General features: G+C 43.5%; 1 protein-coding gene across 1 annotated transcript in view; it reads left to right on the top strand.

Annotated features, from left to right (window-relative positions):
- Positions 1-23,766, top strand: part of LOC138304344 (kynurenine/alpha-aminoadipate aminotransferase, mitochondrial-like) — a 439,058-nt gene that overhangs the window by 241,473 nt on the left and 173,819 nt on the right. Inside the window, exon 6 of the mRNA XM_069244319.1 lies at positions 8,374-8,583. Coding sequence (XP_069100420.1) covers positions 8,374-8,583 — 210 coding nt within the window. The remainder of the gene's footprint in view (positions 1-8,373; positions 8,584-23,766) is intronic.

Raw genomic sequence — 23,766 nt, 5'->3', positions numbered from 1 at the left:
TGGCTAACCAGCGGCGGCTCTCAGACTGATGGGTGCAGCGGGCCTGAAGGCAGACGGCCCGTGGCTGATTGGCTGGGCCTCCGGGCAGCTGCATCGAGAGCAAGGAGCAGCTGCAACAACTGGGGCCATTAGTGGTGGCTTCCAAGAAGGAAGCGCGACTGGCCCAAAGGCAGACAGTCTGTAGGTGGTTGGCTGGGCTCACCAGGCAGCCCTGACCAAAGCAAGGAGTGGCAGCCTTGGTAGAGGCCCTTAGTGGCACTGCCTGTGAAGACAATGGGCTGTGAGCATAGCATTGGCCCAGCCTGTGGTCTACCTGGCATCAAATACTGAGGGGAGCTGTGTGCAGGGTAGGTGACTGTGCAGCATGAGGAGAGTGACAGTGGGATGCGCTCGCCCTGTGGTACCTGACATGTGAGTGCCTGCTGAGGCCCTGGGGACCAGCGGGAGACAACTCAAAGCGAGAGCTGCCCTGGGCCACAAATACCAGATGGAGGAGAGGGAGCGAGCTGTCACCCACTGGAGGACTGTTGTGTGTGAACTGGGCCCCTCTTGGGCACAAAGGGGATGCGCTGGGGGCCCCCTCTCCTTTAGATAATATCTGCCAGCCTGCCTGCATATGTTGAGTGGGACAAGGCCCCCCTGGTTACCCGGAATTGGAAACATTAGTGGAGACCCCCCGCTCTTGGACCTGAGTAACTCACAGTGGTGGCTGCAGCAGTGATACCCTTCTTGTTTTCGGGTCGCTGACGTGGAGGCCACTGGACGGGAGGTGGGCACAGACTGTGGGTCCTTGAGGTGGCGACTGCCCTAGCCAGCATACATTACCTTCACTTGCCCTCTCCTGCTGACGTGAGTGACTTTCCGGGTGCTGTGATGGCATCTCAGCAAAACGCAAAAAAAGACGGCTCACTAAGAAACTTGTTTGCTAAGACTCCGGCGAAGCAGGTGGAACCACCCAAAGACGACCCCACTATCCTGGGGGGTGCAGATGAGGCGGTGAGACCAGGGGAAGATGCCACGCCTATCACACAATCTTTCTTAGATCATTTTTTTGTTAGGGAGGACTATGCAACCCTCAAACATGAAATTGCATCTGAGGTGAAGGACCTCAGGAGAGACATTGGCGACTTAGGTTAAAGAATGGACTCACTTGAACAGACAAACAAATCTAATGAAGAGGAGGTGGACACTCATTGCTGAGAGCTACTCGAGCTGCGGGATATGATTCTAGAAATGCAAAACCATCTGGAGGACTTGGAGATCAGGTGTTGGCACTTTAATATTTGTATTGAAGGAGTTCCTTTGCAGGCAATATCTGGGAGCTTGGATGAATTTGCGGTCCGTCTTTTCCGGCAGGTAGCCCCAGAACTAAAAGATCAAACTACAATACTGGATTACATTCACAGAGCAGGGTAGCCTGCTCACTTCCCAGACCAGGCACAAGACACTTTGACCTGTCTACACTATTACAAGCAAAAATAAATAATCCTGGCACAGTTTGAGATAAGCCAACCATAGACTTCGAAGGCCACAAAATAGGGCTATACCAGGACCTCTCCTCAATGAGGATGCAGTGTTGCTGGGCCCTCATGCCCTTGATGGACTTCCTACGTGAGCAAGGGATTTAATATAGATCAGGATATCCCTTTCACCTCCAATGTGTATGGAATAAGGAGATGCAGAGTGTCTGCACCCTGGCAGGAACTTAAGCCCTGACGGACATGCCTCCTCTCTCTAAAAACCCCTCATCCCAGCAATCAGAGCAGGCCCTGGACCCCTCTGGAGAGCCATAAGGAAAGAGCAAAAGAGCGGTGCTGATACGTCGCTTGCAGTACCATAAACATGTGTCAGAAGCAGACAGGGACCACTAAGCTGCCACTATTGGAGTTTTCAAACTAATTTATCAACCATTACCAGTAAAGCGACTACCTTGTGAAGGAGATGTTTCCCCCTACACTAGTGCTGATCCGGGGCACAACGGGACGGCCTCCGCTGTAGATGGAATTCTTGGCGGTAGAGCTCCTACCTCCTGAGACTTGATGACACAACGAAGAGCCCTCAAATACATAATCTGGACCCCTCAAGTTCGACAGTTGGTATTCCCAGGCGGGGAATAGTTTTGTTATCATGTTCTTTGTTTACCCCTCCTGCTTTCCCCTTTGACGACTTCTCAGTGCTTACATGCTCTGTGGGTGATGTTCCTGAGGTCCTTTGGCTGTACGCATGTTTAATGGCATGCTTTAGTCCATCCCTATTATGAAGTCAGTGGTTAAAACACTCAGTATCAATGTCATGGGCCTTAATTTACAGTGAAAAGGTTTGCCCTCCTCTCCTTTGTTAGGGAGTCCAAATGTGACATTTCCCTCTTATAAGAAACACACTTGCTAAGGGTTGACTGGAAACAGTTGCGCTCTCGCTGGTTTGACCGCCAATACCTCTCGTCAGGACTGGGAAAAGAAGCAGGAGTGGAAATATTGTTAGCAACACAATTTCCGGTAAGGGTGACACAGATGCATACAGAGATACCGAGGAGGCCCCTTGCCCTTCGTATTGATCTGAAGGGCTACAGATTTACAATGGCCAGTGTTTATGGACCAAATGAGCTATTCCTACGTGATGCACTGGGCCATGGGTTCACTTCGCCAGATGCTGACGATCGGGGGGATTTTAGTGTTGTCCATTATGCACAGGCAGACAGATCCATTCAAAGGTCAGGGCAAACTGGGGCACTATCCCCAACTTTTAGGTGCTGGCTAGGACAGGTGGGGTTCACGGACATCTGGCAACAGACACATCAGGCAGAGAGGGACTACACCTTTTTTCTGCTGTACATCAGACATATGCTAGTCACTAAGGTGACTTCTGCAGTACATATTGTGGTAGCTGCCTTTTCCCATTCATCATGCACCTATTACCTTATGGTTCACTCTTCCCACCTCCTCACTGTACCTACGAATTTGACACCTCAACACTAGACTCCTCACCTATAACAGCATACTCACAGAAATCAAAGCGACAAAAGAGTTGTTTCTAGCCATAAATGATACTCCGACTATGGCTGCATGATTACTTTGGGACACTTTCAAGGCAGTAGTAAGGAGTCAATTTATCGCTATTGCAGTGCCCCTCAATGCAGACAGATGTGCTAAACGCATACAGCTGGAAACCGCAGCCAGGGACTTAGAGAATACACAAAACCACTGGCTCCTTGGTGATTCAACAACAATTGAATGTGACCCGCAAGCAATTGAGGGCCCTTGATATGGGCAGAGCGGGATATGCTTTGTAACGGATGAAGCAAAAATGTTATGCAGATGGGAATAAGGCAGGGCATCTACTAGCTCATCACCTCTGCTCACATGCAGTCCATCAAGGAGTAGCTGAGCTCTGGTTGACTGATGGCACTCTGATTCAACAAGATGAGCAGACAACTGTGGAATTTGCCACCTTTTATGCTACCCTCTACTCTGCAGGGAAGATTAATGATGATAGCATAGAGACCTTCTTGGACTCAGTCCCTCTTTCCAGTATTCTGTTGGCAACTGCCACCTCTCCTCGACACAGACTTAACCCCCAATGAGGTCCTTATGGCCACGCAGTGACTTCAGCCTGGTAAGGCACCTGGCTATGATGAGTATAGTGCAGAGTTATATAAAGCTTTCTGGACACTCCTAGTCCCACACTGCAGTGGTTATAGAATGATTTCAGTGCCACTGGCTCCCTCCCCCCACGCTGCAATTGGCAACGATCGCAGTTATTCCCATACTGCCCCATTTCACTCTTAAATGTAGAAGCGAAAATATTTACAGGTATCCTGGCTAACAGACTGTCTCCCTTCATGCAGGGTTTGGTGGACCCTGATCAGACCCTGAAAGTTGCTGTAACAATAATACCAAACACCTGTGCCACCTTCTGGATAAGACACAGCGATCTCTCACACCTGCACTTCTCCTGTCTATTGACGCAGAGAAGGCATTTGATCGGGTCCACTGGCCATACCTTAAGGCAGTGCTGATGCCTAGTGGGCTGGGGTCACATTTTTGCTAGTGAATTCAATGCAGCTATGCCTCTCCTGAGGTGATGGTGCGAGTGAATGCTCTTCTGTCAAATCACTTTCCCATAGCTGGGTGCACAAATCTGGGATGTCCCCTTTCGCCCCTTATTATTCGCTGTATACATGGAGCCGATAGCCAAACGTATCAGCAGCCATCCACAAATCGCTGCCATTATGATGGGCGGCAGGTCACATAAGATTGCACTCTATGTGGATGGTGTCCTGCTCTACTTAACATCGTCCCAGGCTTCCTGGTTGGTGGTTCTGCAGGAATTGATGAAATTCTGGCCATTCTCGGTATTCAAAACTAACCTACAAAAATCATCTATTTTTAATCTACCTGTGCCCGAGGCAGACAAGGCGTCCGTAATGACTGCTTCTCCATTTCCCTGGGACACCAATCCGTGAGGTATTTAAGCTTGCAGATCTACACCACTCCATCATTAATGGCAGATCATAATTATGCTGCGGACACGGCAACCGTGCGGTCGGATCTGTGGCAATGTCCTTAAATAGGTGTTTTCTGGCAGGAAGTATTGGCCACAATAGACGGCATATATGATAGAGATATTCCTTATTTCCCCAAATATGTCCTACTGGGGCACGGGCCCCTGTATCCACTACCTGACTGATAAATTCTGTGAGCTGACGTGCCCATTGTACTTGCCCATCCTTCACCTGAAATGCATTTAGGGGGGCCAGAAATCACTGGGTAACAACTGACTACTGGTGACCAGGCTTTCTTTCCCTTGCTTTGAGCATTCTTTTATGCCTTAACTACCTCAATAGTCGTCATTGAGCCCTACCCTAGTATTCCCATCCCCTACTGTTTGTTCAATAAGTTTACTTTTTCCTACTTGCTGCAATAGGCTGAACATCTACCACTGGCCACTGGATGTAGGTGGGAAGATTGCTGTATGAGATCTTAAACCAAAAGTGCATCCGCCATCTTAGCCTCTCAAGCCCATCAACAAACTCTAATATGAGTTTGTTATAGTTTACTATATTGTTGTTTGGCAATTATTGCTCACATAAGCCAAAACTTTTGAACCCCAGTTGCAGAACATTCTTGGGCAAGAAGTATATTAAGGTTAAATCATTTTTACAAGCAGCCAGCATTCGGCACTACATAGGACACTATCTCAATTACTTATTTACTTGTGGTTTCAATATAAAAGGACAAGCTAACTTATTCCTTATATTCAATTAAAAAGTTATGAATACATTATTCTCCCTTACCCCAGACTAACTGGGTGTCATCAGCATACCTCTGGAAACCCAGAATGTTTACATTGACTAGCTCTGCCATTGATTGCATGTAACACTTCAGGATGTCTGGTGGAGGCAGATTACCAGGGAACCCCTGCAAAGCAGGGATCTAAATCGAGAGCAGAATGGCTCCATTTTTAGGGTTGAGTGTGCAAGCATTTTGGCCGCTGTTGTAATCTCTCTGTGGACTTTTGACCACCCCTACCGCACGCCCATCAGTTTTGTTGGTTCATGGGCTTGCCTTTTAAAAATAGCTTGATTTAATTTGTGAAAGGCATGCACACATCATGCCTTTCCCGGTGTTTAGCCCTCCTCTAGAGCACTGGTAATCTACTGAAAACATACGATGTTCCATATTTTCCTTATGGCTTATTTCCAACGCAGCGCAATCTTGCTGGGCAATAGTCGAGCGCTTTGCATGACATCGACCCTGTTATGCCTGCTATTAATACCTGCTGTGACATTTGAGGTATTTCATGGACAGATAACTTATCCGGAGTGCTATTCCACTTATTTACTTATTCCACTTTGTCACCCCCATACAAGCAAAGCAAATAACCCCCGGCTCATCCTCCTTCATCACTCTCTGCAGGAGACAGCTCTCTTAGCACAGCCAATCCCTGCATAAAGATGCATGAAGATGCATTGCAGCATTTTTATTCATATTGCAGCATTTTGGATCACACCGAACACAATAAGGGGAAGGCAGTTTACCAATTTTTCATAGCAGGGTCTTTGTGCACCCAGACCATTTTTTCTTTACAGTAATACCGATATTAACAGTACAGCAGAAATAGTGTTGTTATCATTGCCCTTTCTGAAAATATTAACTTGCTGTTTGGCTAGCACTTGGTCCCACTTACAAAAAGCTTCACAGCACTGTAAATTGTTAATTCTACTATTAAATAAATGTTACTTGTGTTATCATTTGTGCATGAACAAACAGCAGGAGTTGGCCTTGTTGTCATAATATGAGTTAGTTGGTTGGCGTGTATTGCCATTTCCACAGAGGCTTCTCTTCAGAACAACCTGTGTTCAACGCAGCAGTCTCAAACTAAACATACAGAGCTTAATATTTTCTGCGGAAACAGCAGGCATGTCTTTCCAAACAAAGTAAACAACAGTGGTTCTCTCTAAGCACTTAGGATAGTTCAATACTTGCATGGAATAGCACATGGGAAATGTAGGAGCAGGCGCATAAAGCCTGTCATAAAGCCTGATTATTTTCAGGCTACCTGACCTACCTCTGCTACATTCTGTATCCTGTGAGGAAGGAATGGCACACTCTCTAGCCCTGAGGCCCCTCCTCCCCTCTTACCATAGAAACCTCCAAAGTTGCCAAGGCACAGGGAATAGATAACAGGTGATGGCAGAACTATAAGGGATACCAATTACACAATGCTCTTATAAACATATTCACCTTTTTAGGGTCGAGCATGCAAGCGCTCTGGCCCCTGTTGTACTCTCTCTGTGGGCTTTTAACCACGCCCACTGCACACCCATCAGTTTTGTTGGTATGTGGGCTTGCCTTTTAAAAGTCACTTGATTTCATTAGTGAAAGGCACGCATACGCCATGCCTTTTCCATTGTTTAGCCCTCCTTGAGAGCACCGGTAATCTACTGAAAACATACAATGCTCCGTATTTTCTTTATGGCTTCCAAACTACATTTTCTTTTTATTTCCTATGCAGCGCAATCTCGCTGGGCAGTAGTCGAGCGTTTTGCTTGACATCGACCCTGTTACATGGATAATTGCATACCTGCTGATACGTTTGATTGCAAGCAAACTTCTGTTTCCTTTTATGTGCTTCTTCACGCTCATGGTGTGGCGCTTTAAATATGCTTGCTTATGTAAAACTGCATTACTTTTCATTCTCAATTTATGTGGCAACAAAAGTCTGGTTAGGACTTTACAACGCTAATAGCTCCAAGTCGAACAAATGCGAGACCCATTGCATTGCAAATGCTTGTTATTTGCTGAGTCTACCTCTTCAAGAAAGATGTCAAAGATCCTTTAGTTGTTCCTCGTCCCTAGTCCATTCTCTCAGGGGATCTCATAATTATTTCTATTGAATGTAAAAGACAGACACAGAAGATTCAAGATTTCTGGCTGGTTAAGAGCCTGGCCCACATCAACTTCTCACTTGATTTTCTCCTTAACTCTTATATTTTCTGAGAATGCTGGTGTCTAGCCTCATTTTCAGCCCTGCATAAGAGAGTAATCTATTAGGTGCACTGACCGTTCTGCCTTCAATCCATCTTCCTTGGTGCAGGTATAAAATAAAGTTGCGGAGACATCGAGTTACTAGGTATTCAGAACTGTCAACAAATAAAGCAGGGCTTCAGGGTGGTTTTCTTTACCTGAATGGAAGCCAGTTCAGTTCATTATGGAGGCGGCATCCTTCCTACAGTGTCTGTGATCGATCCAAGTGTGAATAGGTGACAACTGGCACAAGATAAATGAGGGGGAGAAAGAAATCTTTATGCCACGTAATTGCAGCCGTTCCGCTCTGGGAAATGATGGGTCTATGTAAATCAGTCACTACCCATTTAATGCAGTGTGAGACCTTAAGGTCAAACCTGGGTCCTATCTCATTTCATTCCATCAAATTTCAGCAGTAATGTCCACCACTACCTACCACCACCTATGCTAGTTACGGAAGGTTCACTCTTATCTCACCAACAATATTAAATAGTTGTGGCCATTTAACCACACACCTCTTGTGTCTTTAACCTGAATATGTCACGAAACAAGGTTATCAAGTTTCTGTGGTGTTAGGCGACAGGAGGTCCCAGGCATATCTCATTTCTCCAGACTATAAATTACTGTGGCTTTCAGCTTTGAGGAAAACATATGATTAAGGAACAGGGGCTAATGTATAATGCGCTTCAGCTTTTGAAGAAGCATCAAATTAATAAAACTGACAGGGGGTACAATAGAAGTTGGAGTCATTAGTTCAGCTGAAAAAGTGTCATGTACGGGCTAGTCGGGTACATAACTCTGATATTCACTATACAATATGTCTCCATTCCTCTCTTTTTCCAAATAGTTGAGGCCACTAGGCTGCAACATTATCGGAGTCCCTAGTGACGATCAAGGCATTAATCCTCAGGCCCTGAAAGAAGTGCTTTCGAAGTGGAGACCGGAGGATGTAAGGAAGCCTGAAAGCAGGAGTCCTAAATTCCTCTACACTGTTCCAACTGGGGGAAATCCAATCGGAATCACGCTAAGCACAGAACGCAAGAAAGCAATTTACCAGGTAAGAAGAATGAAAAGTGTAACACAGTCTATAATAGTTTAATACACCATTACTGCCCAATGACGAAATGTATTGTATTGCATTCTGTTAGTAAAGTATCAGTATTTGCATTGTGTTGGAATTTGTATAGAACTTCTCTCATCCCTTGCATGGTCTTAAGCATTTGGAAAACGGCCAAGTAGCTACTCCATTAGTTATGCATCGTTAGTGGCATGTTGTTTATTTAGAGTGGTATATGCGAGCAGAATGTTGGTGCTGTGTGTGTTTCAGTAGCAGATGTGTGCTCTATGCTCATTGCTGAAAATTAGTAACAACGTTAAGGTATGGAGGATAGCACAGAAGTGAATTGGGGATAACTTTGCTCTTATATATAGGGACAGTATTTACTCTATCAAGTTTACAAGTCCTGCAACTGGGTGTACTGACACGAGAAACAAGACAGGGTCCATCCACGAACGCCAGTAGTATACCTCTACAATGAGTATAGACACCACAGTAGTGGGTCTACTGGGACAAACCAGAAATGGAGAGTGTGAACCAAAAATTGTAGACGCCACAGTAATTCACTTTGTAGTGGTTTTCATTCATTCTGCAGAAGGGGATCACACTCGAAATATGGAAAAATGTGAATTGAGCCTATCTGTTGGGTAGCCATTAACTATCGGAGACTATGGTTCTGAAACCACACTGGAAGTGTTTCATAATATAGAGGTCGTAAGGCAATCCCTAGCTACATCCTTAGGCCTAGGTCAAAGCTCTGTGAGCTCTTAACAAAATATGGTTCTGATCGTTGAGATCTTCCTGTCTTTCAACCTCCTGTAAAAAGAGGTGGACAATTTTGCCCACTTTCATTGGAACAAACTCTCACATATTGTGCTTTCATAAAATACACATTTGTAAGTGGCAAACCAGAATGAACCCTTAAATCATTCTTCTACATGATCACACCTTTTCGATTGCTGATCAATCTATCAGCTATCTTCTAGACTAAAGATGTCATGTTTAGTGATATTACATTTGCAAGAGCAACGTCAGTACAGGATGTTCCAATCCTTTCACTGGAACAGCTGCATAATAGTCAACACAGAAGTGAGAATTATTTCCCCTGCTGTGACGTGAGCATTAATTGATAGTCATCTAATGCCACGGATAGGTCACACCTTGCCAACAGTATCTGTGGCCAGGCTCGATGACTGGGTGGATGCCAGTTGTTTCAGAACTTCCACATAACCTGCTAGAGTGGAGAAAGATTTCTCCTAGTGCTGCCTGCACCTGAAGCAACCAATAATACACGTCCTTGTCATCTCCAAACTATTAGCTTAGATGCAACGGTGTGGGCAACATCCGCAGAAGTGTATGAATGAAGAGTATGAATCTCCAACAGCTCTGCAAAGTTCAATACAAGAAATTAGGTAGAGAGAAGCGTACTTTTTCAAATTAAACGTCCCAATGTTTCCCAGCTTCCACCTTTCAAACAGAATTATGGGGGGTTGTTAATGTACACTGTTTGCTAATTCATTGGTTTAGCGTCGGTGCAGACAAGCAAGAATAATTATGGCGGCTTTTAAGTCCTCACTTCTTTGCGAACAGAAAAATGGACAGTAGCCTTAATGCTGAGTTTGAAAGCCTCCATGATCATGGCGGTGTCACGGGACACCACCTTAAAATGCAAGCACAGATATCCAATTTTCATTTTTCTTTCACTGGGTAACCTCTCAGGCTACTTAGTTACAACTCAGTCAACACTGTCTGACTAATCTGAATTGTGTTGTGTACCGTGACATGCTAGAATGCCAATGTTTAAGCTATGGAAGCGTTCGCTTTTGCCAGCTGCATAGGAAGCCTGTAGAACCACTAACACATCTGAGGAGCTAACATCCAAGTGACACATTCACATTTCACTGTGTGAATAAAGTGCAGAATCTTATTTTCCTAGTCAGTACAGTTAGGACCAGTACCGTTTAGTTGACCAGGGATGACCAGCAATCATAGTGTTTTTTTCTAGAAATAAAAATGGCAGAGTGCTTTAGAGAAGCACCCACAGTGAAGAATATTTACTTTGAGATAGTGTTTGTAAGCAGGGTCCACTTTTTTCATCAGATTTTAACCCAGAGCGATTTAGAAACAAAAAAGACAAGAAGGGGAAGTATGAGGAAGAGAAAAATGGAAAAACAGTGACAAAGGAAGGAAGAAGAGAAGAAGCAGAAAGAATGAAATGAAGGGGCAAGGAGTGCCAGAGGTGGATGAAAGAGGCATGTGGTGGAATCAAGACTATGCAGCCTCGGTATCGCGCACCGCTGACATTTAATAGCATCCACCACGGGCTTCTGAAAAAAACTTTGGGCCTAACATGTTTTCTTTTACCAAGTGAACCATGGAAACACACAACCTGACTTAACATTCTGTTTTTAAGATATCACAATTACAAAATGAGACACAAAAATGCAATTGAAGGGGATGCATGAGGAATAATGAGTGGGAAATAAATCTGAGGCTGCAGATGAGAACATGCTGTAAAGAAAAAAAATATAGGTTATCATGACCATATATAGAAATAAAATATCTTACATAGCTTGGCCGTCAGGTGGAAAAATCCACTAGGGCTAGCCTTTAATCCAACTGGAAACATATGTTTGTTACCAGAAAAGGAAACCTTGGTTTACAAAGAATCATTCACTGAAATGTTCATAAATACTAATGCAAATACCAGGTGAATCAGTCCACAATATTAATTATATCAGAGACTTGAATCAATCTGTCTTCTGTGTTAATGAATCAAAGCATTGCATCCTGTGTAAGCATCTAGTAAAAGAAGTTTTGCACAAATCGTATATATTTACATATTTTCAATATCCATATGTTAGTCCTTTGCTATGTGCTAATTTCAGAGACCATAACTTGCTATCGATTGGATCGAGTTTCACAATCGAACCTGATCAACTAGTCAAATACACGCAAAAAATTTGAAGCACAGTAGGATCTACAAAAAGGATAGTGAATACTTCAGTTTCAAAACTACCAAGGTTTATTAAAGGTAAATATTGTTTATGGAAGGCAGAAATCAGGTTATCATCAATTAATAATCAAAATAAACATGCAATTCAAATAAAATTTTAAAAAACTTAAATTTGGAGGATGAACATATTAGGTGGCTGCCTCAAAGGAAAGTTCAATCGCTCTCTTGGGAGAGCATTCTAAAATCTGCTGCTTGAGAATGCTATATTCTAATTTGACATGTGCATCAAACTACTCAATTTAGCTCTGTGCTACATTAAAAACACAACTCTAACATTTACACACCTATACACAGTTCTGCTAAGGCTGTTGAATGAAGTTAAAGCAAGGTGATACCATGACATACTCAACAGACAGCTTCTCTCTGCGACCTTCGAATTACACTATCTGTTACTTGATTGGCTATCTGAACTAGGCAGCACACTGCAGGTGGCTTCCTGAATGTGCTATTCATAAAAACATTCCCTGATCAACACAAAGCAAACACACACATTATCGGGTATGTGTATTTTTATACTACATGTTTATTTTGCAGTAGTTAGCTAGAAAAAGCTGTTCTCTTCAAAGTACAGATAGGTAAGGATACAGATTGGAATTATAATATTTAGCTTCACTCCTCATGAATACATTATTGATAAAACAATTGACAGTTGTAAGGGATTTATGTGACTCTAGGGCTGCATTGTTTACCACATAATTATGAATTTACTACATTTCATATAAACTGCACATTTCACAAGTGCCACAAAAGCAAAAATGAGTGAAAGTAAGACTGACAGAAAATTTGCCACATGATTTGCATTCTTTGGACATCTAGATGTGGAGTAATAATAAATAACATACTTCTCTTGTGCTAGCATTCCAGAGCTGCACGGGAAAGTACTTGTATATTGTGGACACAGTCAGAGTCATTTCACAGACACCATTGTCAACAACATTTTTAGCAGTTTTATTAGAGTCATCATTGGTGTGTAAGATATGCTTGGTCAGAACTGTCTGTATTTCACATGACAAACTAAGTTCTCACCCTCTTTCTTGCAGATTATAATGTTTTCCATTTTTGTCACCCAGCGTGCTTGAACCTCAATAATTGCCTTTTCCAGGTCATTTGTGTGATTTTTTAATTCTGGCCTGCATCAGAAAACTTCCATTGTTAGTAGTTATTGGAAGTAGAGGCCCACTGGATTTTTGTAAGTGGTCCGGGATCACATAGTGCTGCAAAGTAAGAACCTTTTGATCAGAACACTTTTGGTTCTACATTGCACTTTACAGAACAAAATAGATGGCATGCGGGCTAACCCGGATACATTAGTAGAGTGAATTCTACAAAAACAGTGCCCATCAAAAATAAATGCTAGGTTCTCCTGGGAGCTACACAAGTACTCTTAAGGGTTGCATTGAATAGGCAGTGACACATTAAATGCATTAACGCCCCCCCCCCACAAAGTAGTGCAATGAAGGGCTAATAGGTGTCATGGTACACTGCATAACAATATTTGTTTTACCTGACAATAACACAGATATAGCCCTTTAGATAATTTTGGGAAAATAGTCTGAGAAGCTGACTAATTTACAATTATACTTTTGAGGTTTTCTTGGGAACGGTGAGCTCCACGCCTCTGAGGAGGATAATACTTGCCTGACACAGCACAAAAACATTGTAATATTTCCCTCAGTACTTATGGGGTTGTTGCTAATATATATAAAATCCAGCCTTTCGCCTTGTTTGTTTTTAGCCTTTTTCTCAGGAGGGAAAACCGCCTTAAAACCATACCAGACGTCTGACTCACTCGCTCTTCTTGCTCATTAATTCCTGTAGTAGTAGTGGTAGTAGTTTACAAACTTTTTTGGGTTCTAAACCATCAAAGTACACAACTAAAAAAAATCATAAAAAGCAATAGATTTTTCAATAGATAAAATCACAAAAAGATAAAAAAACTAAGAAATTGATGAAAATGGACATCTGTCATATAGATCCTCCAAGCTTCTCAGTTAAATATAAGTTAATATAAGTTAATATAGCCTCAGAATCATAAAATGCATAAGGATCTAGGTCAACAATTTATCTATAAAATCAGCTGGCATCAGTACTGTGAGAACGGGATCACTTGTCATGGTAACAGAATGGAATGCGTGGAGATCCGCGCAAACGATTCTACGGCGGTTGGAAACTGGAGACGTGTTGATGGATGAGGCGTTTTCGCTGATAGAATAAAATACTGGAAATGTACGTCCGTTTTACTCTTTACTGCCTCCTGTAAATCTTACACTGGCGACTATAAATGCCTCAACATTTTGCGGTGTTTTATTTAAGTGCTAGTGGCGTCACTTGCGACGGACAATCAATACTAGACACAGCAAAAATTGTTAGGTGTACTACTTAATCCTAATGCTCAACCACAGGTACAGGTTCGGGAGATTGTTGACTATGAGTGCAAATTTGTAGTGACATTTCCAGAGGTGTTTTCAGATACTTTAGGCTGTCTACAGAGTTATAAACATAAAATAAGATTGAAGAGAGATATGCTGCCTGTAATCACAAGATTGAGAAGTATAGTGTTGGCGTTGCAAGAACCGGTTGCAGCAGAACTGAAAAGGTTGGAAGAGTTGGATGTGATTGAGGAGGTAGAAACTATGGAATGGTTGGCTCCCATTACTGTGGCCAAGAAGCATAGTGGATAAATTAGGTTGTGTGTGGATCTTAGAGCTCTAAACAGAGAGGTTGTGGTGGACAGGTTCCTTCTTCCTAATATAGAAGAAATTGTGTCCGTGATTGGTGGAGCAAAATATTTCTCGACTTTGGATTTAGCCTCTGCATATCATCAAGTTGAGTTGGAGGGAAGTTCACAGGAGTTGACAGCATTTTTTTTTTTTTTCAGAAATCTGTTTATTGCATTTTTTTTAAACTTTACATTGTTACTTATTTTGGCATTTGCTCCAAGTTAGCATATCTCCTTGTGTATTACTTACATCTTTAAGAGATATTTAGTACATTGGCGACACATTAATGCAATGTTTTTTGCAGTTCGTCTATGTAGTTGTTTGGGTGTTCTTTACAACCACTGTTTTGTTATTAGCTTTTTATCCTGTATGGCTTTTAATTCCAAGTGTGTTGCGTTCTTGTTGTTCAGTACTGTAGGCATAGCTTAAGTGGTCTTTTGTATGCCTAGTGTCTGTTAGGTCGGCACAGCGCTTGATGGCATTCATTAGTATAACATTTTTCCAATCACAATTGTTCGATTATAGTACTTTTGTTAAGAAAACAGACACTATGAGTTTTATATAGGTTAACATTTGAATAAAGAAAAAACCTAATAAAAGGAATAACAACAACATTTGCCGGGGTCAGATAGTTATGTGGTAATTTCGGGCGTGACTGTTTCCGTGTCGGGGTGGGGGTCAGTTACAACAGATTAGTTTACTAATAGAAGGGCTGGGTCAGCTATCTGGTTTAATGCATCTGGTTTTCCGTCCCCATGGTGCCATAGTGTGTCTAGTTAGTTCTCGCATTCAGTCCCTTTGTGTGATGCATTTTCACGGTCATTGTTACTCGTCTGTATTAGTCCAGTCCCTCCTCTATTGGGTGTACCTCTGTGTCACGCAGTTGCAGCAAGAGCTCTTCCCAGCAGGCGGAGATCGGGAATTGTCGTAGCCCTTGGATCTCCTCTTGTCACAGTGCCGAGCCCTCTGCTCCCACCCATACCCAGAGCGAGCGCCTCCAGGCCTGCACCGGTGGGGGGTCTGGCGATTTCCACCTGCGGGTCACTAATCTTTTCGCCACAATAAGTCCTAGATCTATGAAACGCGCCTCTGCTCTACATTGTTTGCTTCTGGGGAACAGTCCTAGGATGCATGCCTCCCATGAGAAGGGTATCTGTTGTGCTGTGCAGATAGATAAGTTGTCAGTCACCACCCTCCAGTAGGCGACCAGACTAGGACAGGACCAGACCATATGCAGCAGGTCCGCCCCAGTTTTGCGGCATCGGGGACAGGCCGCATCTTGCCGGTTAAAGTATTTGTTCACGCGGGCAGGTGTGAGATAGGCTCTGTTCACTATATAGTATTGGATTAGGCGGAATCAGGAGTTACGTGGTATGTTAAGGTGGCCTGAAAGGGCAGCCCTCCATCGTGCTGTCGCGATCGAGTTGCCGGTGTCCGTCTCCCATGCCACACGCAGCGTGTCGTTTTCAGGGGTGGCCTGGTTTCTCAAGGCGTCCGCTAGCCAGCTAATTATATGTTGGCCACAACCCACCACCTGCAAGTACTGGACCAGCAAGTGGGTGGGTGGGTCTGTTGTGATGTCACCCCACCTGGACCCCAGCGCCCTCACCAAGGAACAGTGCAAAAGAAATTGGCCAGATGGGAGTCCCATTTCCTGAAGCCTAGCAAACGGCAGTAGTTGGGTTTCTTCATAAAGGTCTCCCAGTGTGTGTAGCTCTGTTTCGTGCCATGTGCGTAACTCGGAATCTGATGTGACCTTGGGGCCCCTTGGTGTGCCCGACAGCGCTAGCGCGGGTGCAAATGGGATCACCGATCTTGTGAGGTAGAGCGATCTGCAGAAACATTTACGGGCTATTCTGAGGTACAGTTGCCGTGGTACTTCTGTATGCGTGAGCGGGTGGAATAGATGTTGTATCTGCTGGAGCGGCCATGGTTCCTCCTCTGATGCTGTGTCAGCAAGCTGTGTGCCTGCCAACCACCTGGCCACCCACTGGAGTTGGGCCGCCAGGTAATAGTGCTCCATGTTGGGGACCGCTAGTCCACCCCTATCAAGCGGCAAGTATAGCTTCTTTAGGGCAACTCTGAGGAGTTGACAGCATTTATAACGCCTTTTGGTGCATAATAGTTCAAAAGAATGCCTTTTGGTCTTGTTTCGGCAGCCTCTGTGTTTCAAAGAGTGATGAACAGGGTACTGAAAGATTTGAAAGGTGTGAAATGTTATCAAGAGGATGTGTTGATTTTTGGTGATACAGCAGAGGAACATTTTGAACGTGTGAATTCTGTGTTGGAACGCTTAAGTAGAGCAGGCCTCACTCTCAAAAAAAGTAAATGTCGTTTTGGGCTGGCAGAGGTGGAATATTTAGGTCATTTACTCTCAGGGGGTGGCGTAAGACCAAAGCCAGAATTGGTGAATCAAAGGGTTGGTGACCCCTCAGACAAAGGAGGAAGCTAGTTTGTTTCTCGGTATGGTTGAATATTATGGCAGATATCTAAGGAATTTGGCAGATAAGTCGGTAAATATGAGGAGTTTGTTAAAAAAAAAAGGGAAAGAGTTCAAGTGGGATGTACATTGTGAAAATGAGTTTCAAAGTATAAAAGAGGAATTGGGGGAAGCACCAAGACTCCAGGCGTTCAATCCATGACAACTTATGTTGTCATGGATTCAAGTGCAAAAGGATTGGGTGATGTGTTGGTGCAAGACAATAAAGGAGAGAAATTGTTATTTGCATGTGCATCAAAAAGCTTGAGCGGAGCGGAGAAAAATTATTCGGTAAATGAAAGAGAGTCGTTAGCTATTTATTGGGCTCTTAAAAAAGTTAGACATTTTATATGGGGAACAGAATTTGTAGTATTTTCTGACCATAAACCACTAGTGGAAGTTTTTGGAAACAAAGGATTGAACTGCATCCCTGCCAGAATAAGAAGATGGATTATTGGACTGCAGCATTTTAAATTAGGGGTTGCTTACTTACCTGGTTCGCTGAATGTAAGTGCTGATTGTCTTTCAAGACTAGTCGATGTTAACATGTCTGGGAATGAAAGTGATCAAGAGGTTGTGTTAGATGGAGATGTTTATGTAGTTGACAGCAATGTGGATGAAATTACCAATGGTGTGATAACTGAGCAGTAGTGGGAGGTTGCACTTAAGGATGATATGGAGTTGTCTAAAGTTATTGACGCCATGAGAAATGGAAATTTTGGTAAACTGATAAAGGTTTGGATTATGGTTAAAGATGAATTAGCAATAGATAACTCAATGTTGTTGAGAGGTACGAGACTAATCCCACCGGTTAGTCTAAGGAAAATAATAATGGATCAGGCACATGATGGGCATGTAGGAATTGTGAAAACCAAAGAAAATTTAAGGGCTAATTTTTGGTGGCCAGGCATGGATTTGGAAAGTGAAAGAGTAGTTCGGGAATGTGTTCAGTGCTCACTTAGTGACAAAATTTTGCAAACTAGTAATGTTCCCATGGTTTGTAGGAAATGACCGAACAAGGTAGCTATTGATATAGTTGGTCCTTTACAGAATGAACATTCAACCCCTTATCTTATAGTTTTGTTAGATTTATATTCGAGATGGGTTGAGGTTAAAAATGTGTATGATATTTCTTCTTCCAGTGTGAAATTATTTTTAGAGGAGGTATTTAGAACAGAAGTTTTTCCTAAGTCAATTCTGTCAGACAATGGATCCCAATTTTGTTCCAAAGAATTGGAAAGATATTTAGATCACTGTGGCATCATACACAAAAAACTGCTGTTTATTATCCAGAAACAAATGGTGTTGTAGAAAGGTTTAATAAGTACATTAAAGAGAGCATTCAACTTGCAAGAGTAAATGGGATCGTTTGGAGAAAAGAATTAATGAGGAGAATTTGCGACAACTGGCAAGTCTCCGTTTGAACTTTTCAGGTGAAGGGTTCCAAATACCAAGTTGTGTCCTGGTTGGATGGATTGGAGTAAGAACAAATATGATTTGTTTGACTCGGATTGGAGAAGAAGAGAGGAAAGATTGATACTAAAAAGGAAACAGGACTATGATGTCAGAAAAAAAGTTTGTGAGAGAAAAGTTAATGTAGGTGATGAAGTGAAGATCAAGGCTCCAGTTGGATGTGCTGAGTGATCAAAATATACTTAACCTATGAAAATTATAAAATTATTTAAGAATGCAGTCAAAACATTGGATGGGAAAATTTGGAACACGAACAGTCTGGTTCCTTTTAATGAGGCGTTCGAGAAGAAGTCGTTTTCTTCAGGAGAAAAAGAGAGCCTAGAGTTAAAACAGACTGCAAGGTTTAGAAATGATTTTGACTATCTAGGGAAAATGGTCCTATATGAAGAAAGGAAGAGTAACAGGAGGAGGAAGTTTCCTCAACATTTTAAAGACTATATACTAGATTGAGTGGTTTATCTTTCAGGGTATTGTAATGTATAATATGTTTTATTTTGATGGTGTGATGTTGAAGAATTTGATTTTTATGTTTGTTTAAAATGTCGAAGGGAGATGTGTGGTGTAAATGACAAGTGTTCCCGATAACGGGATCACTTGTCATGGTAACAGAATGGAATGCGCGGAGATCTGCGCATTCGATTCTACGGCGGTTGGAAACTGGAGACATGTTGATGGATGAGGCGTTTTCGCTGATAGAATAAACTACTGGACATGTAAGTCCATTTTACTCTTTACTGCCTCCTGGAAATCTTACAAGTACCAAGTTGATTAAAAAAATGTAGTGCAAACAAACATATCCAATCTAAAAGAACAAATCAGTACATGGGAGCAGCATTCCCAATCACAATGTGAATAATCCAGTAATCCCACAGATGATGTACATAGTAAAAAAACAATTCTCCTGGTTAAAACAAGCTACATGGGCAGCTAGATACATATTTAGAATTTGTTTCATAACAGAATAAACAAAAAGTTGGGCAACAACAATAGAATATGAAAGCAATCGTACAAAATTAGAACCCTAGGCATTCACTGATTGAGCATAACATCCCTCCTATTCTTCTAAGAAAAGGGCCAAGAGCGGGGACTTCGGAGGCTCTGGGGCGGCATAGGGCCTGCTGCATCAGTCGCAGTCATTGCACTCAGGGGGGTACCATGGCTCCAGTGCAGACAGTGGTGCAGAACTGGACATCAGCGCCAGTTCCGAAGTCACTTTGGAATCAGTGTATTTGTTTCTTCTTGGTTACACCAGAACTCACTCCCAAGGGCCCAGGAACTGGATTTGGTACCAATTGGCAAGTGAGGACTCTCAGAAAGAGAACCGAGGTGCTGGCAGATAAAGTTGACAATGTCCCTGAGACTTCTTAACAGGAGGCAAGCTCAGTCCAAGCCCTTGGAGAACCTTTGGAAGCAGGATGTAGAAAGGAAAGTCCAGTCCTTTCACTCTCAGGATAGAAGCAGCAATCATAGCAAAGCACCAGACAGAGTGGCAATCCCTCCTACAGCATCCAGCTTTTCTTCTTGGCAGAATGTCCTCAGTCCAGAAGTTTTCTAACTTTGTAGGATCAGAGGTCCAGTACTCTGTTGGAAATGGCCCTTTTTGCAGGGTCATCCCTAAACATTTTGCTTCCTTCCTCCTAGTTTTTCTGACCTCTTTTTGTTGGCTTTAGGACTCTGGGCACTTTACCACTGCTAACCAGTGCTAATGCGCATATGCTCTCTGTGTAAATTGTATTGTTGATTGGTTTATCCATGATTGGCATATTTGATTTACTAGTAAGTCCCCAGTAAAGTGCACCAGAGGTGCCCTGGGTCTGTAAATCAAATGCTACTAGTGGGCCTGCAGCACTGGTTGTGCCACCCACATTAGTAGCCCTGTAAACATGGCTCAGACCTGCCACTGAGTGTCTGTGTGTGCAGTCTTGCACTCCCACTTCGACATGGCAAGTGTACCCACTTGCAGGCCTAATCCTTCCCTTTTCATACATGTAAGGTACCGCTAAGGTAGGCCCTAGGTTGCCCAATGGGCAGGGTGCAGTGTATGTTAAATGTGGGACATGTACTGATGTGCTACATGTCCTAACAGTGAAATACTGCTACATTCAGGCTTCACTGTTGCAAGGTCTATCCCTCTCATAGGTTAGCATGGGGGCTACCTTTAAATATTATTAAAGTGCAGATTCCCTTTGAGAGCAGATAGAAATATGGAGTTTGGGGTCTCTGAACTCACAATTTAAAAATACATCTTTTAGTGAAGTTGTTTTTTAGAATTTTAGTTTGAAAATGCCACTTTTGGAAACTAGGCCTTTTCTCGCTTTAAACATTCTGTGACTCTGCCTGTTTGTAGATTGCCTGTCTCAGTCAGTTTGATAGTTGGGCTGTTTGTGAATCCCCTCTAGACAGTGAGGCAAAGGGAGCTGGGGTGTAGCCTGCATAGCCTGATGAGCCATCTGTGCTAGAGTGGAGGGAGCAGTGGTCACTTACACCTGAATGGGCTGCGCCTGCCCTCTCACAAAGCAGTCTCCAACCCCCTAGTGTGTGTCTGGGGCCAGGGCTGGGCAAGGCAGGATCCTGTACACAACAGATATTTTACTTTGAAGTTTGCCAACTTGAAAGGCAGAAAGGGGTATAAGTAGTGGACCCAAAACTCCAAACATTAGATTTCTTCAAGATCACTTCTGGAACCAAGAGGAATCTCTGCCAAGGAGAAGATCTGAAGAGCTGAGAAGAAGTGCTGCCCCTGCCTGCGACTGTGCTTTGTTGGACTATCCTTCAGTTGCTGCTTCTGCCTGTGAAAGGGGACAAAGACTGGACTTTGTGGTATATTTCTGTTTGTGAAGAATCTTCAAGGGCTGAAACTGAGTTTGCCTCCTGTGTTGAAGTCTCAGAACCATCAAATACTTCCTCTGCCAGAACCTGGACTCTCTGCTGAAGCTCCTGCCCTTCCAAGTGGTGCCCTATCCAGTCCATGGGCCCTTGAAAGGTGAAATGGCAGAACAAGAGCTGAAAATCCACACACAGAATGCCGTGCAGGGATATTTTTGACACGCCATCTGCAACGCAACTGATAAATGACGCGCCGCCGGCTTTGTGGCTGAAATTAATGCTCCACCTTCTTTGCGGCTGGGAGATTTTCGCATCGCAGCTGGAGAAACGACTCGCAACACCCGCTTTCAGCTGCTGATAACGATGCAAACCCCACTCAGCGCTGTTTTCTAACACTGTGTGACCGGATTTTCACAAATCGTCCCTCGGCGTCAAAGTCAAGCCGACTCTGCATGGATCCAAGGTGCCAAGGTCTATCTCTCTTATAGGTTAGCATGAGGGCTGCCTTTAAATATTATTAAAGTGCAGATTCCCTTTGAGAGCAGATAGAAATATGGAGTTTGAGGTCTCTGAACTCACAATTTAAAAATACATCTTTTAGTGAAGTTGTTTTTTAGAATTTTAGTTTGAAAATGCCACTTTTGGAAACTAGGCCTTTTCTCGCTTTAAACATTCTGTGACTCTGCCTGTTTGTAGATTGCCTGTCTCGGTCAGTTTGACAGTTGGGCTGTTTGTGAATCCCCTCTAGACAGTGAGGCAAAGGGAGCTGGGGTGTAGCCTGCATAGCCTGATGAGCCATCTGTGCTAGAGTGGAGGGAGGAGTGGTCACTTACACCTGAATGGGCTGCGCCTGCCCTCTCGAAAAGCAGTCTCCAACCCCCTAGTGTGTGTCTGGGGCCAGGGCTGGGCAAGGCAGGATCCTGTAAACAACAGATATTTTACTTTGAAGTTTGCCAAATCGTCCCTCGGCGTTCCACAGTGCCCCGTCTGGAAATCGACGCATCGATCTCTTGCGATGGAGAAAAACGATGCATTGCCGACCTTACCGGAGAAGAAACGACTCACGGCCTCCCTCGATGCATCGCTGCCTTTTCTGACACATGCTCACCCGTGCGGCTTTCTTTTTTTACGTTACCCAGGTGCAGAATCAACATTTCCTTCTGTTTTCTATGGAATAAGACTCAGAGGGCCAGATGTACGAAAATTTTTGCATGTCGCAAACAGCGAATTTCGCTGTTCGCGACATGCAAAAAGCACATCGCGATGCCCATTCCCATTTTGCGAGTCGGTAACCTTTCGCAAAATGGGAATGCGAGTCACAAATAGGAAGGGGTGTTCCCCTTCCTATTTGCGATTCGCATCGTGATGCAGAATTGCTTTGTGACTGCGAACGTGGTTGCAAAGCAATTCGCAGTTACCACCAGTGTCCCACTGGTGGTAACGCATTCGCAAAAGGGAAGGGGTCCCCATGGGACCCATTCCCCTTTGTGAATGGCCCTGAAATTTTTTTTTCGGAGAAGGCAGTGGTCCTATGGTCCACTGCCTGCTCTGAAAAAATGAAACAAAAACGTTTCATTTTTTCGTTTGTATTGCAACTCGTTTTCCTTTAAGGAAAACGGGCTGCATTACAAAAAAAAAACTGCTTTATTTAAAAGCAGTCACAGACATGGTGGTCTGCTGTCTCCAGCAGGCCACCATCCCTGTGAGTGCTGCGACTCGCAAGGGGGTTGCAAATTGCGACCCACCTTATTAATATTAATGAGGTGGGCCTTTGCGACCCCCTTGCGACTCGCAGATGGTGTCAGGGACACCGTCCTGCATCCGGGTTTGCATGTCACAAATTGCGAGTCGCAAACTCTGAATTTCATACATCTGGCCCTTATTCTTTAAAAAAATCATATTTTAACTTTTGTATGTTGGATTTTGGTCGTTTTGGTCTTGTTTGATTTAGATAAATATGGCCTGTTTTTCTAAACTGATGTGATGTTCATTTTGTGGTGTTTTCACTGTATTACTGTGTGTGTTGGTACAAATACTTTACACATTGCTTCTGAATTAAGCCTGCCTGCTCGTGCCAAGCTACCAAGGGGGTGAGTAGGGGTTAACCAGGTGTGTTTTTGCTTTGCCCTGACTAGAGTGCGGGTCCTTGCTTGGACTGGGGTAACCTGACTGCCAACCAAAGACCCCATTTCTAACATACTTATACCCATTTCTGCCTTTGAAGTAGGAAAACTTCAAAAGGAAGTATTTGGGGTGCACAAGACCCTGCCTTTCTTGCCCTGGCCCCAGACACACTCTAGGGGGTTGGGGACTGCTTTGTGTAAGGACAGGCACAGCCCTGTTCAGGTGCAAGTGTCAGCTCCTCCCATCTCTCTAGCTCAGGAAGATTCATCAGGATATGCAGGACACACCTCAACTCCCTTTGTGTGACTGTCTAGAGTGAATTCACAAACAGCCCAACTGTCATCCTGACCCAGACAAGTATTCTGTAGAGAAGCAGAGGCACAGAATGGTTAAGTAAGAAAATGCCCACTTTCTAAAAGTGGCATTTTCAAACTTGCAATTCAAAAACCAACTTCACCAAAAGATGCATTTTAAAATTGTGATGTCAGAGATCCCAAACTACACATCTCCTACTACTCCAAATGGGAAATTACACTTAAAAATAT

The sequence above is a fragment of the Pleurodeles waltl genome, chromosome 1_2 (assembly GCF_031143425.1).
Source record: "Pleurodeles waltl isolate 20211129_DDA chromosome 1_2, aPleWal1.hap1.20221129, whole genome shotgun sequence".
NCBI classification, from domain to species: domain Eukaryota; kingdom Metazoa; phylum Chordata; class Amphibia; order Caudata; family Salamandridae; genus Pleurodeles; species Pleurodeles waltl.
This window is presented reverse-complemented; position numbering and strand designations above follow the sequence as displayed.